This window comes from Macrotis lagotis, chromosome 2 (assembly GCF_037893015.1).
Source record: "Macrotis lagotis isolate mMagLag1 chromosome 2, bilby.v1.9.chrom.fasta, whole genome shotgun sequence".
NCBI classification, from domain to species: Eukaryota; Metazoa; Chordata; class Mammalia; order Peramelemorphia; family Peramelidae; genus Macrotis; species Macrotis lagotis.
Window position 1 is genome coordinate 265641052 of NC_133659.1, and position 20155 is coordinate 265661206.

Below are 20155 nucleotides of genomic sequence, written 5' to 3' on the forward strand. Positions count from 1 at the left end.
TTCCTGATGAGATCAGAGCAGGTTAGAGTATTTGAGATAGAAATGTAGGAAGCAAAGAAACTCCAAAAAGGTTAATGTATTTAAACAATTAGAAGGTGCTTAAGTTCACCATGATGATTAATGTACTGGGGAGAAGGGAACAGTTTTTATTCATAGCTCTACTGTCTTCAAGAATCCCTAAGGGAATAAATTAAGATAAATAGCAGATTTCATTATAGTTTTTGTTAAATTCATTGGTTTTAAGAGAGAAAAGAGAAGGAAAAGAGAATACAGTAGATATGACATGAAACAGAAAATGGAGGAGTTTACTATTTTTCATAATTAGAATCTATTATACAAAAAAAAGGATTATGGGGTTGCAAAAAGGAGCCACCTACCTCTTATCTGAGGAATGGAGGAAGAAATGCATATATTTTCCATATAGAAATTTATTAAATTCAATAGGAGGGGACAAAGAGGAGGGGAAAGATAGTCAAGAGGGTAGATTTGAGTAAAATAACAAGCAACCAAGCTTCAACTGGGGAGGTCAGATTATAAAGTGGTTTTGTATTAATAGGAAAGGAAGAAAGCATAATTACCAGTAACTGGAGTCTAGTCTGGGTGAAGAGAAGAGGTAAAAAAGAGCAATCTTTATCCAACCTTCTTTTCATTTGACATGAGTGGGTCATAGAAATGGAAGAAAAATATTGAGGGTAAAATAAAGGTAGATAATATAATTAATAGTCATAACTGTGAGTGTGAATGGGATAAACTCACCTATAAAACAGAGGATAGTAGCAGAATGAATTAGAAAGCAAGACAGATAAAGAAAATTAAAAAGGATGTTATTGGAAGAAATTAAGGATCATCCAAAGAACTCAAATCAAGCCTTTTAGCTTGAATCTTCCCCCCCCCCTCCCCTGTGGATGACATATGCATAAAACAAGCATGAGAACAGGTTGTCCTTATGAAGAGCTATCCTTGTTTGTCCTTATTTGAGAGTAGGTTTGTCCCTACATATGAAAAGAGATTGTCTTTAGACAGGTGTAGCTAGCTTGTTTAGGGATGATAAATATTCCCAGTGAACAAAAATCCTCATTTATTATAGCCCACTGCAATTGCCTAAACAGATTTCTTGGATAGATTGGATTTTTCATAGCGTTCATTACAAAGATCTGCTTATAGTTTTCTTGTTACTTATAAACTATCTTTCTGCAGACCAGTGTGTGGCAGCAATGTAGGTTTTCTGTCTTTATGGTTTCTGGAAAAAAATGGAAAAGGAATGAAACTATATGAGTCATTGGGTAAATGAAGTTTCGATACCATAATAATTGTAATAAATTATTATAAATAAATAAAAATTATAAAACACTTAACATAATGCTTGATACATGTAAATACTATATAAATATTTGAATAAATATTTTTATGAATATTAATAATTGATATTTATATAGGACTTTAAAGTCTACAAAATTCTTTACAAATATTATTTTATTTTAATAACAAGCCAGAAGGTATTTGCCATCCCCATTCTTTACTGAGGAAACTAGTTAAGTGACTTACCCAAAATCACATAGCTATTATTGGAGGCTGGAGTTGAACTTAGGGCTTCCTGGTTCTAAATTCAGTTCTCTATTCTCTATGCCATCTAGCTGATTCTTAGGCAAAGGTTAAGTGACTTGCCCAGGGTCACATGGCTAGTAAGTGTGTCAGACTGGATTTGAAATTAAGTCTTTTTTTTTAAATTTTTGATACCAGTATTCTATCCACTATGACATAGAGTTTAGTTAAAAAAAAGAGTGGCAGGTTTGAAGTCTGGAAGACTTTGAAACATAGTAAGTGTGTAACAAGCTTGGATAATGTTGGGCACATTACTTAAACTTTGTCTTCCTCAGGTCCTCATCTATAGAATGGGGATTGTTAATGGCACTTTCCTAATAAGGTTGTTGGGAAGATCAAATGAGATATTTCCAAAGCATTTACCACAGAGTCTGACACATACAAACCACTTTATAATTCTTTGTCCCCTCTCCCTTTAAAATGAGTTAAAATACTGTATCAATGACAGTTTTTTTAGAATTTATAATCCAAGCTCACCCAGTTGCTTTTCCACATTTTCTTGTTGCTTTTTCCTCTCTATTTTAAACTTTAAGATGGATTCTTTGCATGTAATTCATCCTATGATGTTGAACTTTAAAAAACAAAAACTTTTGCACCTTCAGAATATACTAGAATTCATCTTTGACATGATGTATATTGGGGTTACGATGTACAGTTGTAGCCATCTGAGCCATAAGGGTTAGCTGAAGATGTTGCTGTTCATTCATATCTGACTTTTCATAGCCCCATAGAACATAGTTTGCTGATACCAATGCTAAGTTTTTTCTTTAGCAATGAAGTGGGTTGCTCATTTTACAGAAAAAGAAACTAAGGCAAATAGAATTAAATGACTTGTCCAGGGTACCATAGCAAGGAAGTATCCGAGGCCAGATTCAAACTCAGGTCCTCCTGCCTCTTGAGCATTATCCATTGCACCACCAAGCTGCTCCTGGTGCTCTCATTAAAAATGAGTAAAAATGTAGAGAAGAAAAGAAACATCAAAAGTTACCAAGCTAATAAATGACTGATGAAGCTAAAAGAACCCTGATTTTGGCAACAGAGGAACTGGATTCAAATCCAGACTTGGCCACTTACTAGCTAATGCACTGATGCAACTTCCCTTTGCCTTAATATCTTTAAGTATAAAAAGAGGAGGTTGGACTAGATGAAATTTAAAGTCTCAAAGTTTTCATCATTTTCTGTGTACTGTGCTGGGCTTCAGTTTCTTCACTTACAAAATAAAAGTATTGGAATAAATGACTGGTAAGATCCCTTCTCGTTCTTAATATCTGCTCCTCTTATCTACTGTACTATGTTACCACCCTACTGGAGGATATCAGCCAACAGGGTGCCCAGGGGACCAATGCCCATTGTTCAGTCTGAAATTATTTCCAGGTTATGTTTCCATTATAACATGTGCTAATCAAGGGTGTAGCCACCACTAACAGCTTTTCCATTTGCCCCTTCCCTCTGCTTTTGTTTCCTGAAGCACAACAGAGCCACTGATTGTCTTCCAGTGTAAAGTCCGCCTTGGAAATATATGTTTCCATAGGAAAAGGGATGCAAATAGAATCTATAGTCAGCAGGAAATTTTCCAAGAGACTACACAGGTAATGTTGCCTGATTATTTATTTTTTTTTATTGTTCAAGAAGGTGTCATCTTTTTTTTTTCCAATTGCTCATCCTAACCCCCCCCCCCCCAATTCAACTTCCACCTCAGGTCCACTGTGACTTTGTGTCTTATAAAGAGAACTTTTAGAAAAACAATAATAATGATTTAAAAGCAAGGCATTTCACTTTTTCCTTTTCACTCTTCCTACCCTCCCAAAAGCATTTCACTTTATTAAAATTTTCCTAGTGTCAGATTTTCAAGACAGACTTAAAACAAAAATAATTCACTGTTGTAATCAGAATCAGCAAGGCTGAACAACACACCTGTAGGGTAATGTAGGAAGGCAGTAAATGTTGCCAAGAGCCTGGACCACCCCTTCCCCATTCCTCCCCACACAGCTATCAGATAATCTTCCTACAGTACAGGTTTGTTCATGACATACCCCCGCTCAAAGAACATTAGTGAGTTCCTATTTCCTCTAGGATAAGATACAAAAACTTCTCTTTGGCATTGAAAATCCTTTACAATCTGACTCCCACCTATCTTTCCAGACTGATTTCATATTACTCCAGCAGTGTCCTGGAACCAACTCAAACCAACTCAAGAGCCAATTGTTAAATTTTCAGCTTGAACTTAAATTGGCAAATACTTACAATTGGGGTTTGATTTATTGCTTTAGTGATTGTTAAGGCAAGTGGTGTCAAACTCAAATAGAAAGGGGGTGCTAATCAGTTTGCCCACATGTTGACTTATTTTTTTAAATGTAATGTTATCTATGCTTTATTGTATTTTTTATTTATTTTTGTTAAATATTTTCCAATTACATTTTAATCTCACTCACCAGATGGCTTGTGTTTGACACCTCTGGTCTAGACTTAAGAAACTGATGGAGAAAATGTTAATAGTGCTGTTTAAGCTTAAAATTGGGTCATATGTACTTTTTTTAGGGGTTGAGTGGAGGGAGAGAGTGGTTGGGAAACATTTACCAGCACATCTCTTCTTCTTGTATACTATATTACAATTAAATTGACTTACTGTTCCCCAAACTTGATATTTCATCTTTCATCAGACCATGCCCTTTCCCTGGAGTATATTTTTTCTTTCCCTCCTACTCTAAGAATCTCTTCAAAGAGTAACTCATATATTGCTTAAAGAATGATTTTTTGATCTCCCTAATTTTTAGGATTTTCTTCCTCCTGTGGATGAAAGTTTTTCAAGTATAGAGTCTTACCCATCTGTCTTATACACAGATGAGACTTAAATACTTTGTGAAACTGAATTGTATGGGTTTGGATTGGCTGGTCTCTGAGGCTGCCTGTTGTTAGCATCTAATAAAAGTGGAGCAGGTACAGGCTTCTCAGCTGATGTTCCTTAAACTGGCCCTGACCCATCGGAGCTGCCTATGTGATTGAAAGGGAGAGCAAAGGAGCTAAGTGAGGTTTTTGTGTAGCAGCTCTGGGGAGTCTGCTAACTGAAGTGGTTCTTTTTCTGTGTGTCTTTGTGTTCTACTGTATTGTCTATGCATGTAAGTCCCTGGAGGGAGTCTCAAGCAATGAACCATATTCCAAGCTACTGGAAATCCAAAGGGTCTGACTGTGAGAATTACATGGTTCTGATCAGTACATTCTGGGCAACCCCTAAGCCCATGCCTTTTCCTTTGGATGATATACCAGGATCCTTGCAATTAGGGACTGAAAGATCTTTTTTTTTGACTGATATTTTATTTTATTTTTCCAATTATTTGTTATGAAAGTTTTTCAACATTCATCACTTGTATATTTTATGTTACACAATTTTCTTCCACTCTCCCTTCCCTACCCTTCCTCTCAGTATCTAACAGTTTAGTGAACATTGTAATGTACATTTGTTTTTTAACATGCTTATACATTAGTCATTTTCTATATAAGTATTTAGAATTAAGGGAAAAGAAAGAAAGCCATTGAATAGGAAGGAAAACTATAATAGAAATTTTTAAAAATGTGAACATAAGGTTCATTCAGATTCTGTATTGTTTTTGTTTTTGGTCTGAATGTATGATAATGTACATAACAGGTCTCCCAGAGTTATCCTAGCTCTCTGAACTACTGAGAGGTGTGCTTCCATCAAAATTGATCATCTTACAATATTGTTGTTAATGTGTACAATGTTCTCTTGGTTCTTCTCCCTTCACTCAGCATCAGTTCCTGTAATTCTTTCCATGTTTATCTAGTGTCTGACCATTCATGGTTTCTTATAGAACGATAGTACTCCTTAATATTCATATACCATCACTTGTTCAGTCATTCCCCAATTGATGGGCATCTCTTCAATTTCTTTACCACTACAAAAAGAGCTGCTATGAATATTTTGGAACATGTGGAACTTGCTTACCTTTTTTATGATTTCTTCTGGATATCAGTCTAGTATTATATTGCTGGTCAGAAGGTATGATCAATTTTATTGCTCTTTGGGCATAGTTCCATATTGTTCTCCAGAATGGTTGGATCAGTTTACAACTCTACCAACAGTGCATTAATGGGACTGAAAGATCTTGACAGCTAGAACCTCACTCTTCAAACCAGGGAATTTATTACAGTCAGAATTTGAGATAAGCTTGAGTCATCTTGGCAGCATATTCAATCAGTGTTTAGGAAATAATAACTAATATTTACATAGTACTTATTCTGGGCCAAATAATTTAAAATTATCATCTCATATGACCCTCCTAATAATCCTGGGAGGTAGATTTTATTAGGAAACTGAAGCAAACAAATGATGTGACTTGCTCAACACTATACAGCTAGTAAATGTCTTAAGGTTAGATTTTTATTCAGGTCTTCCCCATTCCAAGCTTGGAACTCTATCCACTGTGCCACCAATGGAGCACCAAGGATGATATTTAATGAGTTCCTAATATAAGAATATAAAAGGAATCATGGATCTAGGCAACTCTTCAGATACTTGAAGGCTACAAAATGAGGACCTCCTTTCAGTTTAATAGCAATTATTGTAGCTTGGTGGTGAATAGACAAGGAAGAAAAAAATTAAAAATGAAGCTGAAAAAATGGATTGAAACTTGATTGTGGAAGGCCCTGAATACCAAGCTGAGGAATTTGAACCTAGTTCAGTAGAGCAACTGAACAAGAGATGTTCATGGAAGATAATAATAATAACTAACATTCACAACACATTTTAAATTTCATGAAGTGAACCTCCAAGTGCCCAATGAGATGGCTACTACAAATATCCCATTTTACAAATGGGGAAACTGAAGCTCAGGGCCCTTAAGTTAAGTTGTCCACGGTCACATAAGCTCATAAGTTGTTCTGAATACAAGTGTTCCCTATTCCAAGTTCCAAACTCTATTTACTAAGCAGTATTGCTTCTTCATCTCATGTCATGGTATTATGAAGAATATTACATGGAGACATGAAAGATAACTTGAAAGGAAGAATTGCTAGGAATGAAGATCTAAGTGAAAGGAATGAAAGGAAGAAAAGAAGTCAAAATATGGTTTCAAGTATGGGTCATTGATAAAATGGTAGCACCACTTAAAAATGGGTAAATAATGAAAAACATCTAGTTTGAGGAAGAAAATGATGACTTTTTTTCTATATGTGGTGAGTGAGAAGTGCTGATCATTGGAACAGAAGAATCCAGTGAGCAATCAGAAATATGTCTTAGGGTTGAGATATCCATAAAGAGGTGAAAGTACAAACTGTGGGAGTAAATGAGATTACTGAGTCAAATAAGCCAAGACCTGTAGAGTGGATTCATGATTTGCCAGAGATTTTTAAATAATGTTTGAAATAACTTCCAAAACAAATATTCTTCTGAGCTGGAAAAGACCTTATTGGTCCATCATGAATTCAAACATGAGACACCTCTTACATCTTTCTCTAAAGCTATTATCCAGCCTCCTCTTGGGTATAGCCAGCAAGTGAATTTACAGGGCAGCTAGGTGATGGAGTGAACAGAACATCAGACTTGGAGTCCAGGAGGACCTGAGTTTGAATCCAAACTTGGATACTTGACTCTAGTAACTGTGTGACCTTGATACCCTGATTGCCTTACAACAATAGCAAAAATGCGAATTTACTACTTACCAAGATGATCCCATTTTCCTTTTGGATAGTTAAAAATATTTTTGAGGAATTTTTCCTTATAGGGAGCCAAACTCTGCTTTCCTCTAAATTTCACTCATTGTTTTTAGTTTTATCTCCTGCAATGAAACAAAATCCATATGATTGGTCTTCAAATATGGAATATGCCCCATTTAAGTCTTCTTCAGGGAGAGAGAGAGAGAGAGAGAGAGAGAGAGAGAGAGAGAGAGAGAGAGAGAGAGAGACAGAGACAGAGACAGAGACACAGAGACACAGAGATAGAGACTAGACCTGTGATTTCATTAGCATAGAACCCCTGGGGGGGGAGCTCCCTTAGAGAGTTAGAGCATTGAGAGGTTAATTAACCCAGGGTTACATCACACAGCTAGGGAGCTAATCTGGAGATTAGTTCTTCTTGACTATGAGGCCAGTTTTCAATCCACAGCCAATGTCTCTCTCCTAGGCTAAAATATTTATTAAATTAGATCATTGTATAGATTTTATGATATAGTTTTGAGTGATTTTACCATTCTTCTCCCTCTAGAGAGTCCATGCCCTTTTTAAAATTTGGTGATCATCTCTGTACATAGTACCACTGTTATGCTCATGGAAGATTATGGAAAGGCCTATTATTACTCTCATTCTGTATGCTTTTCTGCTGTAAATACAACCTAAAATGACCTTTGCTTTTTTTTTTTGGCAGTGACATCACAATGATGACTCACATGGCGCTTAAGATCATAGGTTTAAAACTTGGAAAGAACTTTAGAGGCAAATAGCTCTATCTCCCCATTTTACAGTTGAGGAGAGTGAGGATCCAGAGAAGTTAGGCAATTTCCCCAAGGTCAAAGAGACAGAGGTCAACTTGAACTGAGGTCCCCTTGACTCCAAATTCAATTCCTTCAGGCCAGTATAATTCCAGGCTCCTTTCAGAACTATTAAATCAAGTCTCTTCCATTCTGTACTAATGCTGTTGATTTTTTTTAAAACCAAATAGAGGACTTATGTTTATCCCTAGTAAATTCCAGCCCATCTGTTAGTACTCAGTACAGAGGCAGCAGGGGAACTGTAAGGCTGGCAGTATTTATATGGAGCAACACAGAGCCGTGAGCAACTGAGCCAAATTTCTGCTACCATTGTAGGCACATGGGGACATCCAGTACAGCAGGAGATTTATGGAGGAGGAGGAGGAGAGGCAGAGTTTCCTCACCAGTAGTTAATAAGCTGGCTGCTACTGTGGAGCCCTTGTCTTTTCAGTCGTCTTGGGAAGATGACTCAGATCCCCATCGGTCTCTGGGACTTGGGATGATTACAGTGGCATTGTGGGGCTTCCCTAGAGACTTCCCCATGGGTGGATCACTGTGTGTCTGTCTTCTTTGCAATGTCAGATTTTTTAAGAAGGTGACTTGCATTGTCATATATGTCAGCTCTTTTTCTTGCCCCCCCCCCCCAATTTCCTACTGTCCTCTTCTGGGACTTTTGTATGCTGAAGCCAAGCTAATAACCTCTTTGGCTAGCATTGGTTTTCCAGTACTAGGCATTGTCTGTGATGAAAAAAGCTTTTTCATGATAAATGTAGACTGTATCTATTATACAACATTGTTCTGAACCTCACCCAACCAACCTTGGTAAGGGTTTGAGGATCCCACCATCTCAAGTTCTTTTTGGGTTCTAATTTTGCCATCCATTTTATGAGTTATATTTCAAAAATTCCTGCTGTTGACAGACATTCTAATAAAATAAGGTCAAGTTTAGAATCCTGTAATACTAAACTAGAGACCTCCTTTTAGGGTGACACTGATACATCAATCACCACAATTGGGTTTAATCATTTAATCAAATATGAGTCTACATAATTGTACTATTATCTGGGCTATATCATTCCATCTTATCCACAAGCAAATTGGATGAGATTATATTGTCAAATGCAATCCTGAAATCCAGATTTTTTTTAATGTCTATGGCATTTATACAAACTACATAGTCAAAGGAAATGAATTTAGTCTGGCATGACTTTCATCTTGGCGTGACATGATGCCTCATAATGATTGGTGATTCTCTAAGTACTCATAGATCATCCCTTTCATATTCATTTGATAATTTTACCAGGAAATGACATTAAGCTCATCTGTCTTTATTCTTCTTCTGACTTTTGAGATTTGAGAAATGATATCAAGCTTATTTGCCTATAGAATTCTTCTGACTTTTGAGGATTGGGAAAACCTTTGCCTAGCTCCAATCCTGGAGCACCACTATTTTACCTAATTATTTCTGTTAGCTGAGTATTAAATTATATATATGTGTGTATATATATATATATACATATATATGTATATATATATATATACACATATATGTTTTTTCCTGCTGAAGAGCTGTGTTATTAATTTAGCACTTAGGAGCAAAGTCCAATTGCTCCACCCTTTTTACAATCCTGCCTTAGTTGTAGCTCTGCTAATGTAGTAGAAGAAAGAAGTTAGAGTTTGTTGGCATTAAACACCCTCTTCTTCTCCTCCTCATTCTCTGACTTCTAACTGAATCCGCTTTACTTCCCAATCCTCCTTCCCCACCTCCTTGCTATCCAACTGATTATGTCATATTTCTTTTTTTTTCATTCTAAATATCAACAGAGAATTTATGAGGAGGAAAATTGGTAGTGATAGTTTTGCTGGAGACAGAGAGTTCTCAAATTTGTTTTCATGGTAAAGAATTCTTCTATTCTAAAGAATATAGCCTTCCTTCAGTCTGCCCTTGTTCAATCTGCCATCTTTAAGAAACAAAAAACTTATTAACATATGCAAATGTAAGATATCATTACCTGTTTTAACCATTTGCAAAGTGCCCTTACATAATTCTTCATTTGATCTGCATGAAAATGCTGTTCAACAGGTAGAATGGTTCCACTATGGCAGAGGAGGAAAATGATGGTGGAGCTGGTCATTTGAGTCCAGTGCTCTTGAATATGACACTATTTCTAATTCCAAAGGAGTTGCTTTGCTCAAATGAGAGCCTTTCTTAATCTTGAGATCTTTGAGCTCTGAGTTTTTCTAATCTCTTTCCACCAAATATGCACATGTGGCCAAGGATTTATCTAGGAATGGACTGAAGAGAAAATCCAAAAACTCCAGTGGCACAACTAATCTATACTGTGTAGTTTAGACCTTTGTTAAAGACAACTGTACATAGTATTTGTTAATTGTTTCTTGTCAGCTTTATTTCCTAACTTGTAGGCTGCCAAAAGGAGCTGGTGTCTCCCACTTCTAGAGGATCTACAGGACTCGTATCTGGGTGATGCTCAAAGTAGACATCCAGATATTTGTGGGTTTGAATGTTGGGCAGACAACCCAGACCACAAAGTATAGTTTGTACCAGACATAAGTCAAAATTTTTAGGTCTGTTCTCAGTTCAATGTTCTATTTCTGTTCTATTTAGACAAGAGAAGCAGGCAGTTTAAACTGTCTCTGCCTCACTTTCTCCATGATCCAAAACAAAAATAGGTTTTTTTTTTTATATTTTAAAAAGGTAGTGGCACAGTAGAAAGAGTCCTAGACTTATAGTCAGGAAGATCTGAGTTCAAATTCTGCCCGGAAGAACTCACTTAGCTGTGTAAGTCATTAATCTCATTCACGCTCAGTTTCCTCATCTGTAAAATGGAGGTAATAATACCTTCCCAGAGTTGCTGTGAAGATCAAATAAAATAATATATATAAAGTATTTTGAAATCTTAAGGTACTATAGAAATATAAGCTGTTATTAATAATATGTTTAGGGAACATTATAAGGAATATGGTCACAAGAATATAATGTATGGGGAACATCATTGCTACAGATCACCCCTGTCCAGTTCTGGAATAAACCATCTGTGCCAAAAACTTTACACCTCATCCCACTGCCACCACAGCTACAAGGATATGGTTGCCCTAAGTAATCAAAATGGAGTAGGAACCTCTGGCATTTATAAGCTCGTATCTATTTTCCTTTTTCAGTGGGTAGAGAGCTAGATCTGGAGTCAGCAAGACCTGAGTTCAAATACGACCTCATATACTTATTAGCAGTCAAACCTTGGACAAATCTCTTAACGTCTTCCTCAGTTTTTACATTTGTAGGGTAGGAATAATAATAGCACTCGCCTCCCAGGGTTTTTGTTAAGACCAAATGAGATAACATTTGTGCTTTGTGAACCTTAGAGTACAATGGTACATACAATTTTATTTATTGCTGTTGCAGTAGTAGCAGTTATTGCAATTTGTATGTGATCTTCTTGTTATCGTTTGCCTTCATTCTTGCAGAGGACCAATGGCTTACACATGTCGATGTCTTGTTTCGCAAGTGAATTGGATTTAAGTAAGGCAGGGCTGAGCAATGTATCAGCTTCATTCTCTCCTCCAGAGTCAATGGACTCCAGGGGTATGCAACGTAAATATAATCCACTGGCAATGACCCAATATTCTAATCCCAGGAGTCCTGGGATGGTTAGAGAAGAGTTGGTAATGGCACTCATTAGAACTAAGATGGGAAAATTGGGTGAACTAGACCAACTGCACACAAAGGAAATCTGTGGTATAGAAAACACAATTATGAAGTTATTGAAGAATCAATTCCCAGATTACCTGAAATGAGGAAATGTGAGGAAATGCATTGAAAAAACCTAGACCTTATTAATGCTAAAAAGCAAGTATCAAGAGAACATCACTAGCTATCATGTGCATGATCAAGGGATAGATCATATGTTTAGGGCTGGAAGGGATCTTAGAGGGCATTGAATTCAATCCTTCATTTTACAAATGAGAGAACTTGAGGCTTAGAAAGCTGGTAACTTTTGCAGGATGACATAGCTAGTATGTGAGTCAGGTCTTCTGTCACCTTAGGTCTTCCAGACTCCAAGGACATCACTGTATTCATTATATTATGCTGGGAATCACTTGTACATTCATTGAGGGCATCCTAGATAAGAATGTTCATAGGGAACAAGAAGACTTGTGTGAATGATCTTTCGTATTCAGCTACCACTCCACAGTTGACTGAAATATGCAGAGCATGCAAGATTCCACTTATTATTACTGTTGCTGTTGATTATATTTGTTGATTATAAAAAAAAAACCATTTGACTTGGTGGAGCAATATGCTGCCTTAAAGATTGTCTTTTAACAAGATGTGTCCCATCCATAGACCAAAACAAAGCAACAGTTAACTTTGTTGGATGACTTTCTGATCATATATTGGAGAGGCATAAAAGAGGGAGAGGTATATTTATTAAACATGTTTACTATTGTGATGTTGGAGATCCAACCAAGAGTTCAAATGAAAAGAGAGATTCCCTGTAGATGATAAGGTTCTCTTCAGATGCTCCTTTTTGTGATTGGGTTGCAACAACCTCCAGCCTATTAGAAGAGATTTAGGACTACACATGAGAAGTGAGCATTGCCCAAGGTAAAATGTTAAGGGTGTCAAAAACAAAACAGGAAGCAAAGCAAAACCACAAAGTCCTATTCTTAGTTCTCAGACCTCAGTCTTAGCTCTCCAAAAAACTTTAGATGCCCTTACATCAGGGTGTTAGTGATAGACTAGTGGCAAGAAAGACTAAAACCAGACTTTAAGTACAATGTTTGAGAAGAGACGAAAAGCAATAGTCTTCCAGTAAGTCTCCTATATCTGGACTGTCAGAGGGTATTGGTTTTTATGTTATCTCATAATGAGCCTTGGAGGCCATTTTGAGAGATGAAGAGATAAATTTTCCATTTCCAACAACAGCAAGAAGGATCCTACTTGCTCAATTTTATGACCTATCTAGGTTAATGTTCTGTTTCTGACAAAGGTACCAAATGTCATGCTATTAAAATGTTCTGTTTCTGACAAAGGTACCAAATGTGGTGCTATTGATTGCCCTTGATACCATCAAAGGTTTCCTAACAACAAATGTCTCTTCTAATTATTGTTGAGTCAGAGGAGGAGGAGGGGGAGGGAATGTCTCTGACAGTCGCTTAATGCTCATCAGAGACAACCTGGGAGGATGAAAGCTAGTCTTGGTGCCAGGAAGACTTGAGTACAACTCCTAGTAACTGTGTGACTCTGGGCAAGTCACTTAGACTCTTGGCAAGATCAGTGAGTTGACTCACTAAGCCAATGAGTTTCAAGGAAGGTGCCAACCCTCACGGGCCTAGGTAGTTTCTTCACCTGAATTCCCTTTCCCAATGAAATCAAAGGTCCATTCCTATTCCCATCTCTTACTTGATTATTGCTAAAGCCTGCACTAGATTGAGGTGTTTGCTCAACTTATATGGGACATTACAATTGATTATTTTTTAAAAAATTATTTTAGCTATGAATATGTTGAGATTATGCTTGATGTCAATAGTGTTTTCTTTGGTAGAAGAGACTTCCTTTTTTCTTGCCAATTATGTGCTTAGGACATTGCCCCTAGCAGTTTTTCCATGAGGACCATATGCTGCTTTCTACATGGATGCAAATGAAATACTTTTAACATACATTAATGATGTTTTTAGAGGCTCAATTCAAACCTCTTTTTGCCATTTAAAAATATTTTATGCCACATATATTATTTTTATAAGATAATTTTTAATATTCATTAAAAAAATTTGAGTTCTCATTTCTCTCTCTCCTCCCCTCTCTCCTATCCCCCCTCCCTGAGATGGTAAGCAATTTAATATAGGTTATACATGTTCAGTCATGCAAAATATGTTACCATATTAGTCACATCATGAAGGAAGACACAGACCCAAAAAGAAAAAAACACAAAAAAAGTAAAAAAAAAATGTATGCTTCAGTCTGCAGGCAGACTCTATCAGTTCCTTCTCTAGAGATGGATAACATTTCATGAAATAGTTCTTTAACAAATGAAATACAATTAGCTCTCATTCATCTCCAGCCCTAGTTAGCAAACCTTATCTTCCCTGGAACTGATGATAGACTGGAGAAGCAAGAGAAAAATAAGCAAAATTATTACATCCATAGAAATTCAAATACCATGACAACAAAATCCAATTAAAGGAAGAAAATGTTTTGAAAATTATTCCCAAAGGCCAATGAACATCCCAGCTTCTTCAAGCACTAGACTATAACAAACTTCCTATACAAAAAAAAAAATTGGACAGTCAAATTGTTCCCTTGGAATTAATTGATTTAACTTAAATTCATAAAGCAGTTCTATAACAATTAACAATAATAAAGATATTTTGCATTCACATCACAGTTTGTAAGTGAACTCTCACTATAAAATATTAATCTGAAAATGCTTTGAGTATCCTATGTCTGTTAACAGACTAGTCAAGTTTAGTGAGTGAGGCTCTTTACCAGAATGGCGGCTCCTAGGTCATCACATTTTTTTTTCTTTTTTGGCTACAGTAAATTTGTGGAGGGAGTATTCTATTAATGGCAGTGGAGAACTTTTAATACATTGAAGTAAATATACAATTATGACTTTGCTGAGTCATAACTAACAATTTGTGCCTGAGGCAAGAACACAAATGCTTCTAAAATTCAGTTGGAGAGGGAACAGAAATTTTCTAGACACTATAAAATTGAACTTATTATGGCAAGTAAATTAACATGATGTAAAAAAAAATCCTTTTCTTACTATTATTAACTAGTGCTAAATCAATTTCTTTCTATTCTATTGAAAGACTAAAAGTATTATTCATAGCCTTCTAAATTTTGTACTATAGGGCAGCTAGAAGAGTATATATAAATCACTCAGATTGGAATCAAGAAGGCCTGAGTTCAAATCCTGAGTGGATACTTTCTAGTTATGTAATTCTGGGAAATTAATTTAATCAAAGCTGCCTCAGTTTCCCCATCAAATATAGAATAATAATGGCACCTACCTCCCAAGGTTTTTGTAAGTCCAAATGAGATAAAATTGTGTACTTTATTCAGTGTCTGGCAAACAGCAAGTGTTTAATAAGTATTTATTCTCTTGCCCAAGTTCCCTGACTTAGTGCTCACTTTGGAATTTTGCTAGTTAGAACTTTCCAGACTAAACACCTGCTCTAGTAGCCTTCAGGAGGCATCTTTCTCTCAAAAGTTAAAACCCTCTGAGGTGACCCAAAAAGACAAAGGTTAACTCTCCAGATCTGGTTCCAATTTAAAAGATTCCCACAAAGGCTAAGGCCTGGGCTCCTAGCTTCATCTTCCTTTCAGGATCTCCTCATGCTCCAGGAGAGTTTATTAACCAACTACAAACAGGATCACCCAGAACTCTCCAAAATGAGTTTCACTGTGACAAAGCTATATCCTGAACTTTACCTTCTAAGAACCATATTAAATTATACTGAGCTGTTTGGCTAATCTATATTATATTCTCACCTCTTCCCCCCATCCCTACCCCAACATCCCCCTATCTTTCCCTCCCTCCCTAGGGTGATTGCCACTAAAGCTGTGAAGGGCCCTGTTGTTCATAGCTGAGAGAGGAATTCATCAGTCTGATGCCAATCGTTCTCCCATCCCAGTTGACCCCATTCAAAGTGTTTGGACTCAGCATTTTCCTTGTGTCTTCAAGAAGTATTTAGCCTTCTTTAGACTCTGGCTATCAAGGGTTGTTATCACAGTTACTCATGCTGCAAGAGTTAGAGAAATGCTTTCTCAGCCCATCCTTCTCTCCAATTGAATGTAAAACGAGGTTATCAAATTTATCTCTCTCTAATTCATTCTCTAGGGATGTCAGCATATTTGGAGTCTCCCTGTAGCCCCATTTTCTGACAGTGTGTATCATTTCCGAGTAGCTGCACCGGTAAGGATTTCTTCTTTTTTTTCCTTTACTTATTCATTTCAAAAAAGTGTGCATGAGATAAACAATCCAAAATAACAATAATACTTTAACTAGAGTTACTTCTTACCTTAATTTGTTTTTCTTCTTCTTTCACAGGATATGGCAGACTGTTCCACAGACCCTTATTTTGCTGGGATATTTTTCACAGATTACTACTTTTATTTTTATCGACACTGCAGCTAAGTTATTGGAATTTGGTTGGGTTCTTTATCAAAAAAAAATAAAACAGGAAGGAATGCTACTTCAGGGTGCTCTTTCTGTTCTTCTTTCCATTCTTATTGCTGAAAGTTCCATCCTTATCTGGGCTTCACTGAATCGAGAAACATTAAGGAGGAAAATAAAGTGTTTGATGGATCCTGGGATTGATTGTGTGAACTTCTGTAGAGTCTCAATAGAGAAAATGTTTTTTTTTTCTTCAAATATTCAGCATTGTTGGGTCTGGAAATCTTGTCTCTTTATTTATTTATTTTTAATTTTTTTTTTGCAAGACAATAGGCTTAAGTGACTTGCTCAAGGTCACACAGCTAGGTAATGATTAAGTGTCAGAGGCCCGATTTGAATTCAGGTCCTCCTGACTCCAGGGTTGGTGCTCTATCCTCTGCTGCACCTAGCTACCCCACTGCTTCTTTATTTTTTAATGCTGCTCAGAGATGATACAGCAGCTCTGCTTTGTTTAGTCTCAAGATACTTGAAAATATTTGGGGAAAATGAGTAATTCTGTTTTGCTTACTCATCACTCACTTGCTAATTAAAAAAGTGTTCTTTGTATGAGGGACAGGATTTCATTTTTTTTAATTTATTTTTTATTCTCATTTTGTACAAATGTTTTTCTTTACATTAATAAAATATACTTGTTTACAAGTAAACAAAATACCCCTCCCCCCATGAATAGAGATAGACTTGCTTGGGCAAAAAAGTAAAGGGGGGAGAAAAAAAATTAAAATTAAAAAAAATAATAGTAATAATTGTAGCTATGGCCACGTGGCGCAATGGACAAAGCACCAGCCCTGGAGCCACTAGCACCCGAGTCCTTATCCAGCCTTGTAAACCCAATAATCACCCAGCCATGTGACATGCAAGCCACCAGATCCCCACTGCCCTGCAAAAACCAAAAAGAAGAAAAAAAAAGACCCAAAATAAAATAAAATAGTAATAATAGTAGGGGTGGCTGGGTGGCAGACAGAGCATTGGCCCTTGAACCAGGAGCACCTGGGTCCGAATCCGGCCCCAGACACCCAATGATCACCCTGCTATGTGGCCCCAAGCAGGCCACCCAACCCCACTTGCCCTGCACCCTCCCCCAAATAATAATAACAAAAAATGTCTTTCAGTCTTTGTTCCAACACCATCAACTCTGTCGTGAGTGGATCACATTCTTTATGATAAGTCCATCACAAAAGTTACTTCCATATTTTTCCACCATTGCCATTGCTGATCGCAACTCCCTCCTTTCTTATTTCTCCACTACCATGTACTCTATTTTCTCTCTCCTTTCACTCTGACTTTGCTGTAGGGTTGCTGAGTGGCGCAGCAGACAGATCCCTGGTCCTGGGGCCAAGAAGCCCTGAGCCCCCATACCACCCCTTAGGCCCAGAATCCACCTGGCCCTATGGTCCTGGGCAGGCCATCCAATCCCAGCCCCTTGCAAGAAGTAAAAAAGAAAATGTGTTATATCTGACCACTCTCCCCCCATGGTCCATCCTCTCCTCCTTTATTTACATCCCCACCCCTTCCCCCCGCTCCCCCCTCCTTCTTACTCCAGATGTCTATACCCCATTGAGTATATTTGCTGTTTCCCCTCCTAGCCATCTCTGATGAGAGCAAAAGTTCCCTCATTCCCCCTTGCCTCTCCCCTTCCATATCATTGCAATAGCTCATTGTAATACAGAAAAATCTTATTATATGAAATATCTTGGACTATTCCCCCCCTCTCCTTTTTCTTTCTCCCATTCCATTTCCCTTTTTTTTCTTATTGACTCCATTTTTACACCATATTTCATCTTTGAATTCAGCTTTCTCCTGTGCTTCAACTATAAAAGCTAAAAGCTCCCTCTACCTGCTTTATTAACTGAGATGGTTCATATGAATATTATCAGTATCATTTTTCTATCCATGCAGTTCATCCTCATTAAGTCCCTCATATTTCCCCCCTCTCCTCCAGTCTCCATGCTTCACCTGAGTCATGTATCTGAAGATCAAACCTTCTGTTCAGCTCTGGCCATTCCAAAAGGAACCTTTGAAATTCCCCTGGTTCATTGAAAGTCCATCTTTTTCCCTGGAAGAGGACATTCAGCCTTGCTGGGTAGTTCATTCTTGGCTACATTCTAAGCTCTTTTGCCTTCTGGTATATTGTATTCCAATCCCTACAAGCTTCCAATGTAGCTGCTGCTAAGTCCTGTGTGATCCTGACTGCAGCTCCACGATATTTGAACTGTGTCCTTCTGGCTGCTTGTAATATTTCCTCTTTGACTTGGGAGTTCTGGAACTTGGCTATAATATTCCTAGGGGTTGGTTTTTTGGGATCTCTTTCTTGGGGGGATCAGTGGATTCTATTTCTATTTTGCCCTCTGCTTCTAGAATATCAGGGCAATTTTCCTGTAGTAATTCTTTGAAAATGATGTCAAGGCTCTTTTCCTGATCATGACTTTCAGGTATTCCAATAATTTTCAAATTATCTTTCCTAAGTCTGTTTTCCATATCAGTTGTTTTTTCAATGAGATATTTCACATTTTCTTCTAATTTTTCATTTTTTTTTGTTTTGAAGTATTGATTTCTGATTTCTTGTAAATTCATCGATCTCCCTGAATTCTATTCTTTGTCTGAAGGATTTATTCTCCTCAGAGAGTTTTCTTATCTCTTTTTCCATCTGGCCAATTTTGCTTTTTAAAGCATTCTTCTCCTCAATAACTTTTTGAACTGTTTTATCCATTTGACCTAAGCTGGTTTTTAGCATGCTATTTTCTTCAGCATTTTTTTGGATTTCCTTGACTAAGCCGCTGACTTCATTTTCATGTTTTTCCTGCATCTCTCTCCTTTCTTTTCCCAGTTTTTCTTCTAACTCCCTCATTTGATTTTCAAAGTCTTTTTTGAGCTCTGTCATAGCCTGAGCCCAATTTCTGTTTTTCTTGGAATCTTTAGATGCAGGAGCTTGTGCTTCCTCATCTTCAGACTGAGTATTTTGATCCTTCTTGGGCTTATTTGCAAAATATTTCTCAATGGTCTTCCTCTTGTTTCTTTCTTCATTTTCCCAGCCTAAGCCTGTTTTTTGGGGTACTTCCTGAGATTTTGGGACACTCCCACAAGGGTCTCAGTGTGTGAGGTTCTGTCCTCCCTCCTGGTCTGTGAATGACCATAAGCACCCCCCTCTGCCACGGGGCCGAGGGGGGGGGCCTAGACTGCAATCAGGATCTGAATGTGGTCAGAGCTCCAGAGTCCTGTTCCAGGGGCAGAGGACAGAGCTCTGCAGTCTCTCTTCACTCCCCTCCCTCAGCTCAATGGGCTCATGCCCTGGGGGCTCCTGCTTACTGGCTCCACCTGCTTCTGTTTCTGGGTCTAGGCTGAGGAAAGACCAGGCTGCTGGCTGTGTGCCCTGAGTGCTGTGCTCCACGTGCTCGCCCCGGCAGAGGTCCCCTGCTGCTCCCCCACTCCGTGCAGGTGCTCCCCGGGGTGAAGCCCAAGAGACTCCCCTGCTGCTGCGAGCTGCGGCCCCCCAGTGCCCTGGGGCTGCCTCCGGGAGGCTGAAGTTCCTTGGCTCTGGTGGGCCACCCCTCCGGCCCGGGGAGCAGAGCCTCTCTGCTCTTTTCCAGGTTACCTTGAGTAGGAGAACTGCCTCATTGGGTCCCTTTGTGGGTTCTGTCTCTCAAAAGTTTAGTTAGAGTCCTTAGTTTATGAGTTTTTATCAGAGAGCTCCTAAGACTCGATCCCTTCATGTCGCCATCTTGGCTCCACCCCTCAGGATTTCATTTTGCAAAAGAGGACTAATGACTGAAAATCAAGTCACATTTCAGAAAATGTTTTTCAGTATATGGTTCTTAGAATGTAGTACATGGGGCAGCTAGGTGGTGCAGTGGATAGAGCACCAGCACTGGAGTCAGG

At 37.9% G+C, this 20155-nt stretch overlaps 1 protein-coding gene across 1 annotated transcript in view; it reads left to right on the plus strand.

Annotated features, from left to right (window-relative positions):
* MYRFL (myelin regulatory factor like) overlaps positions 1-16243 on the plus strand; it is a 173443-nt gene extending 157200 nt beyond the window's left edge. The window contains exons 23-25 of the mRNA XM_074221048.1: positions 3071-3191; positions 15947-16021; positions 16157-16243. Of these exons, the coding sequence (XP_074077149.1) occupies positions 3071-3191; positions 15947-16021; positions 16157-16243 (283 nt within the window). The remainder of the gene's footprint in view (positions 1-3070; positions 3192-15946; positions 16022-16156) is intronic.
* Positions 16244-20155: the final 3912 nt, after the last annotated feature.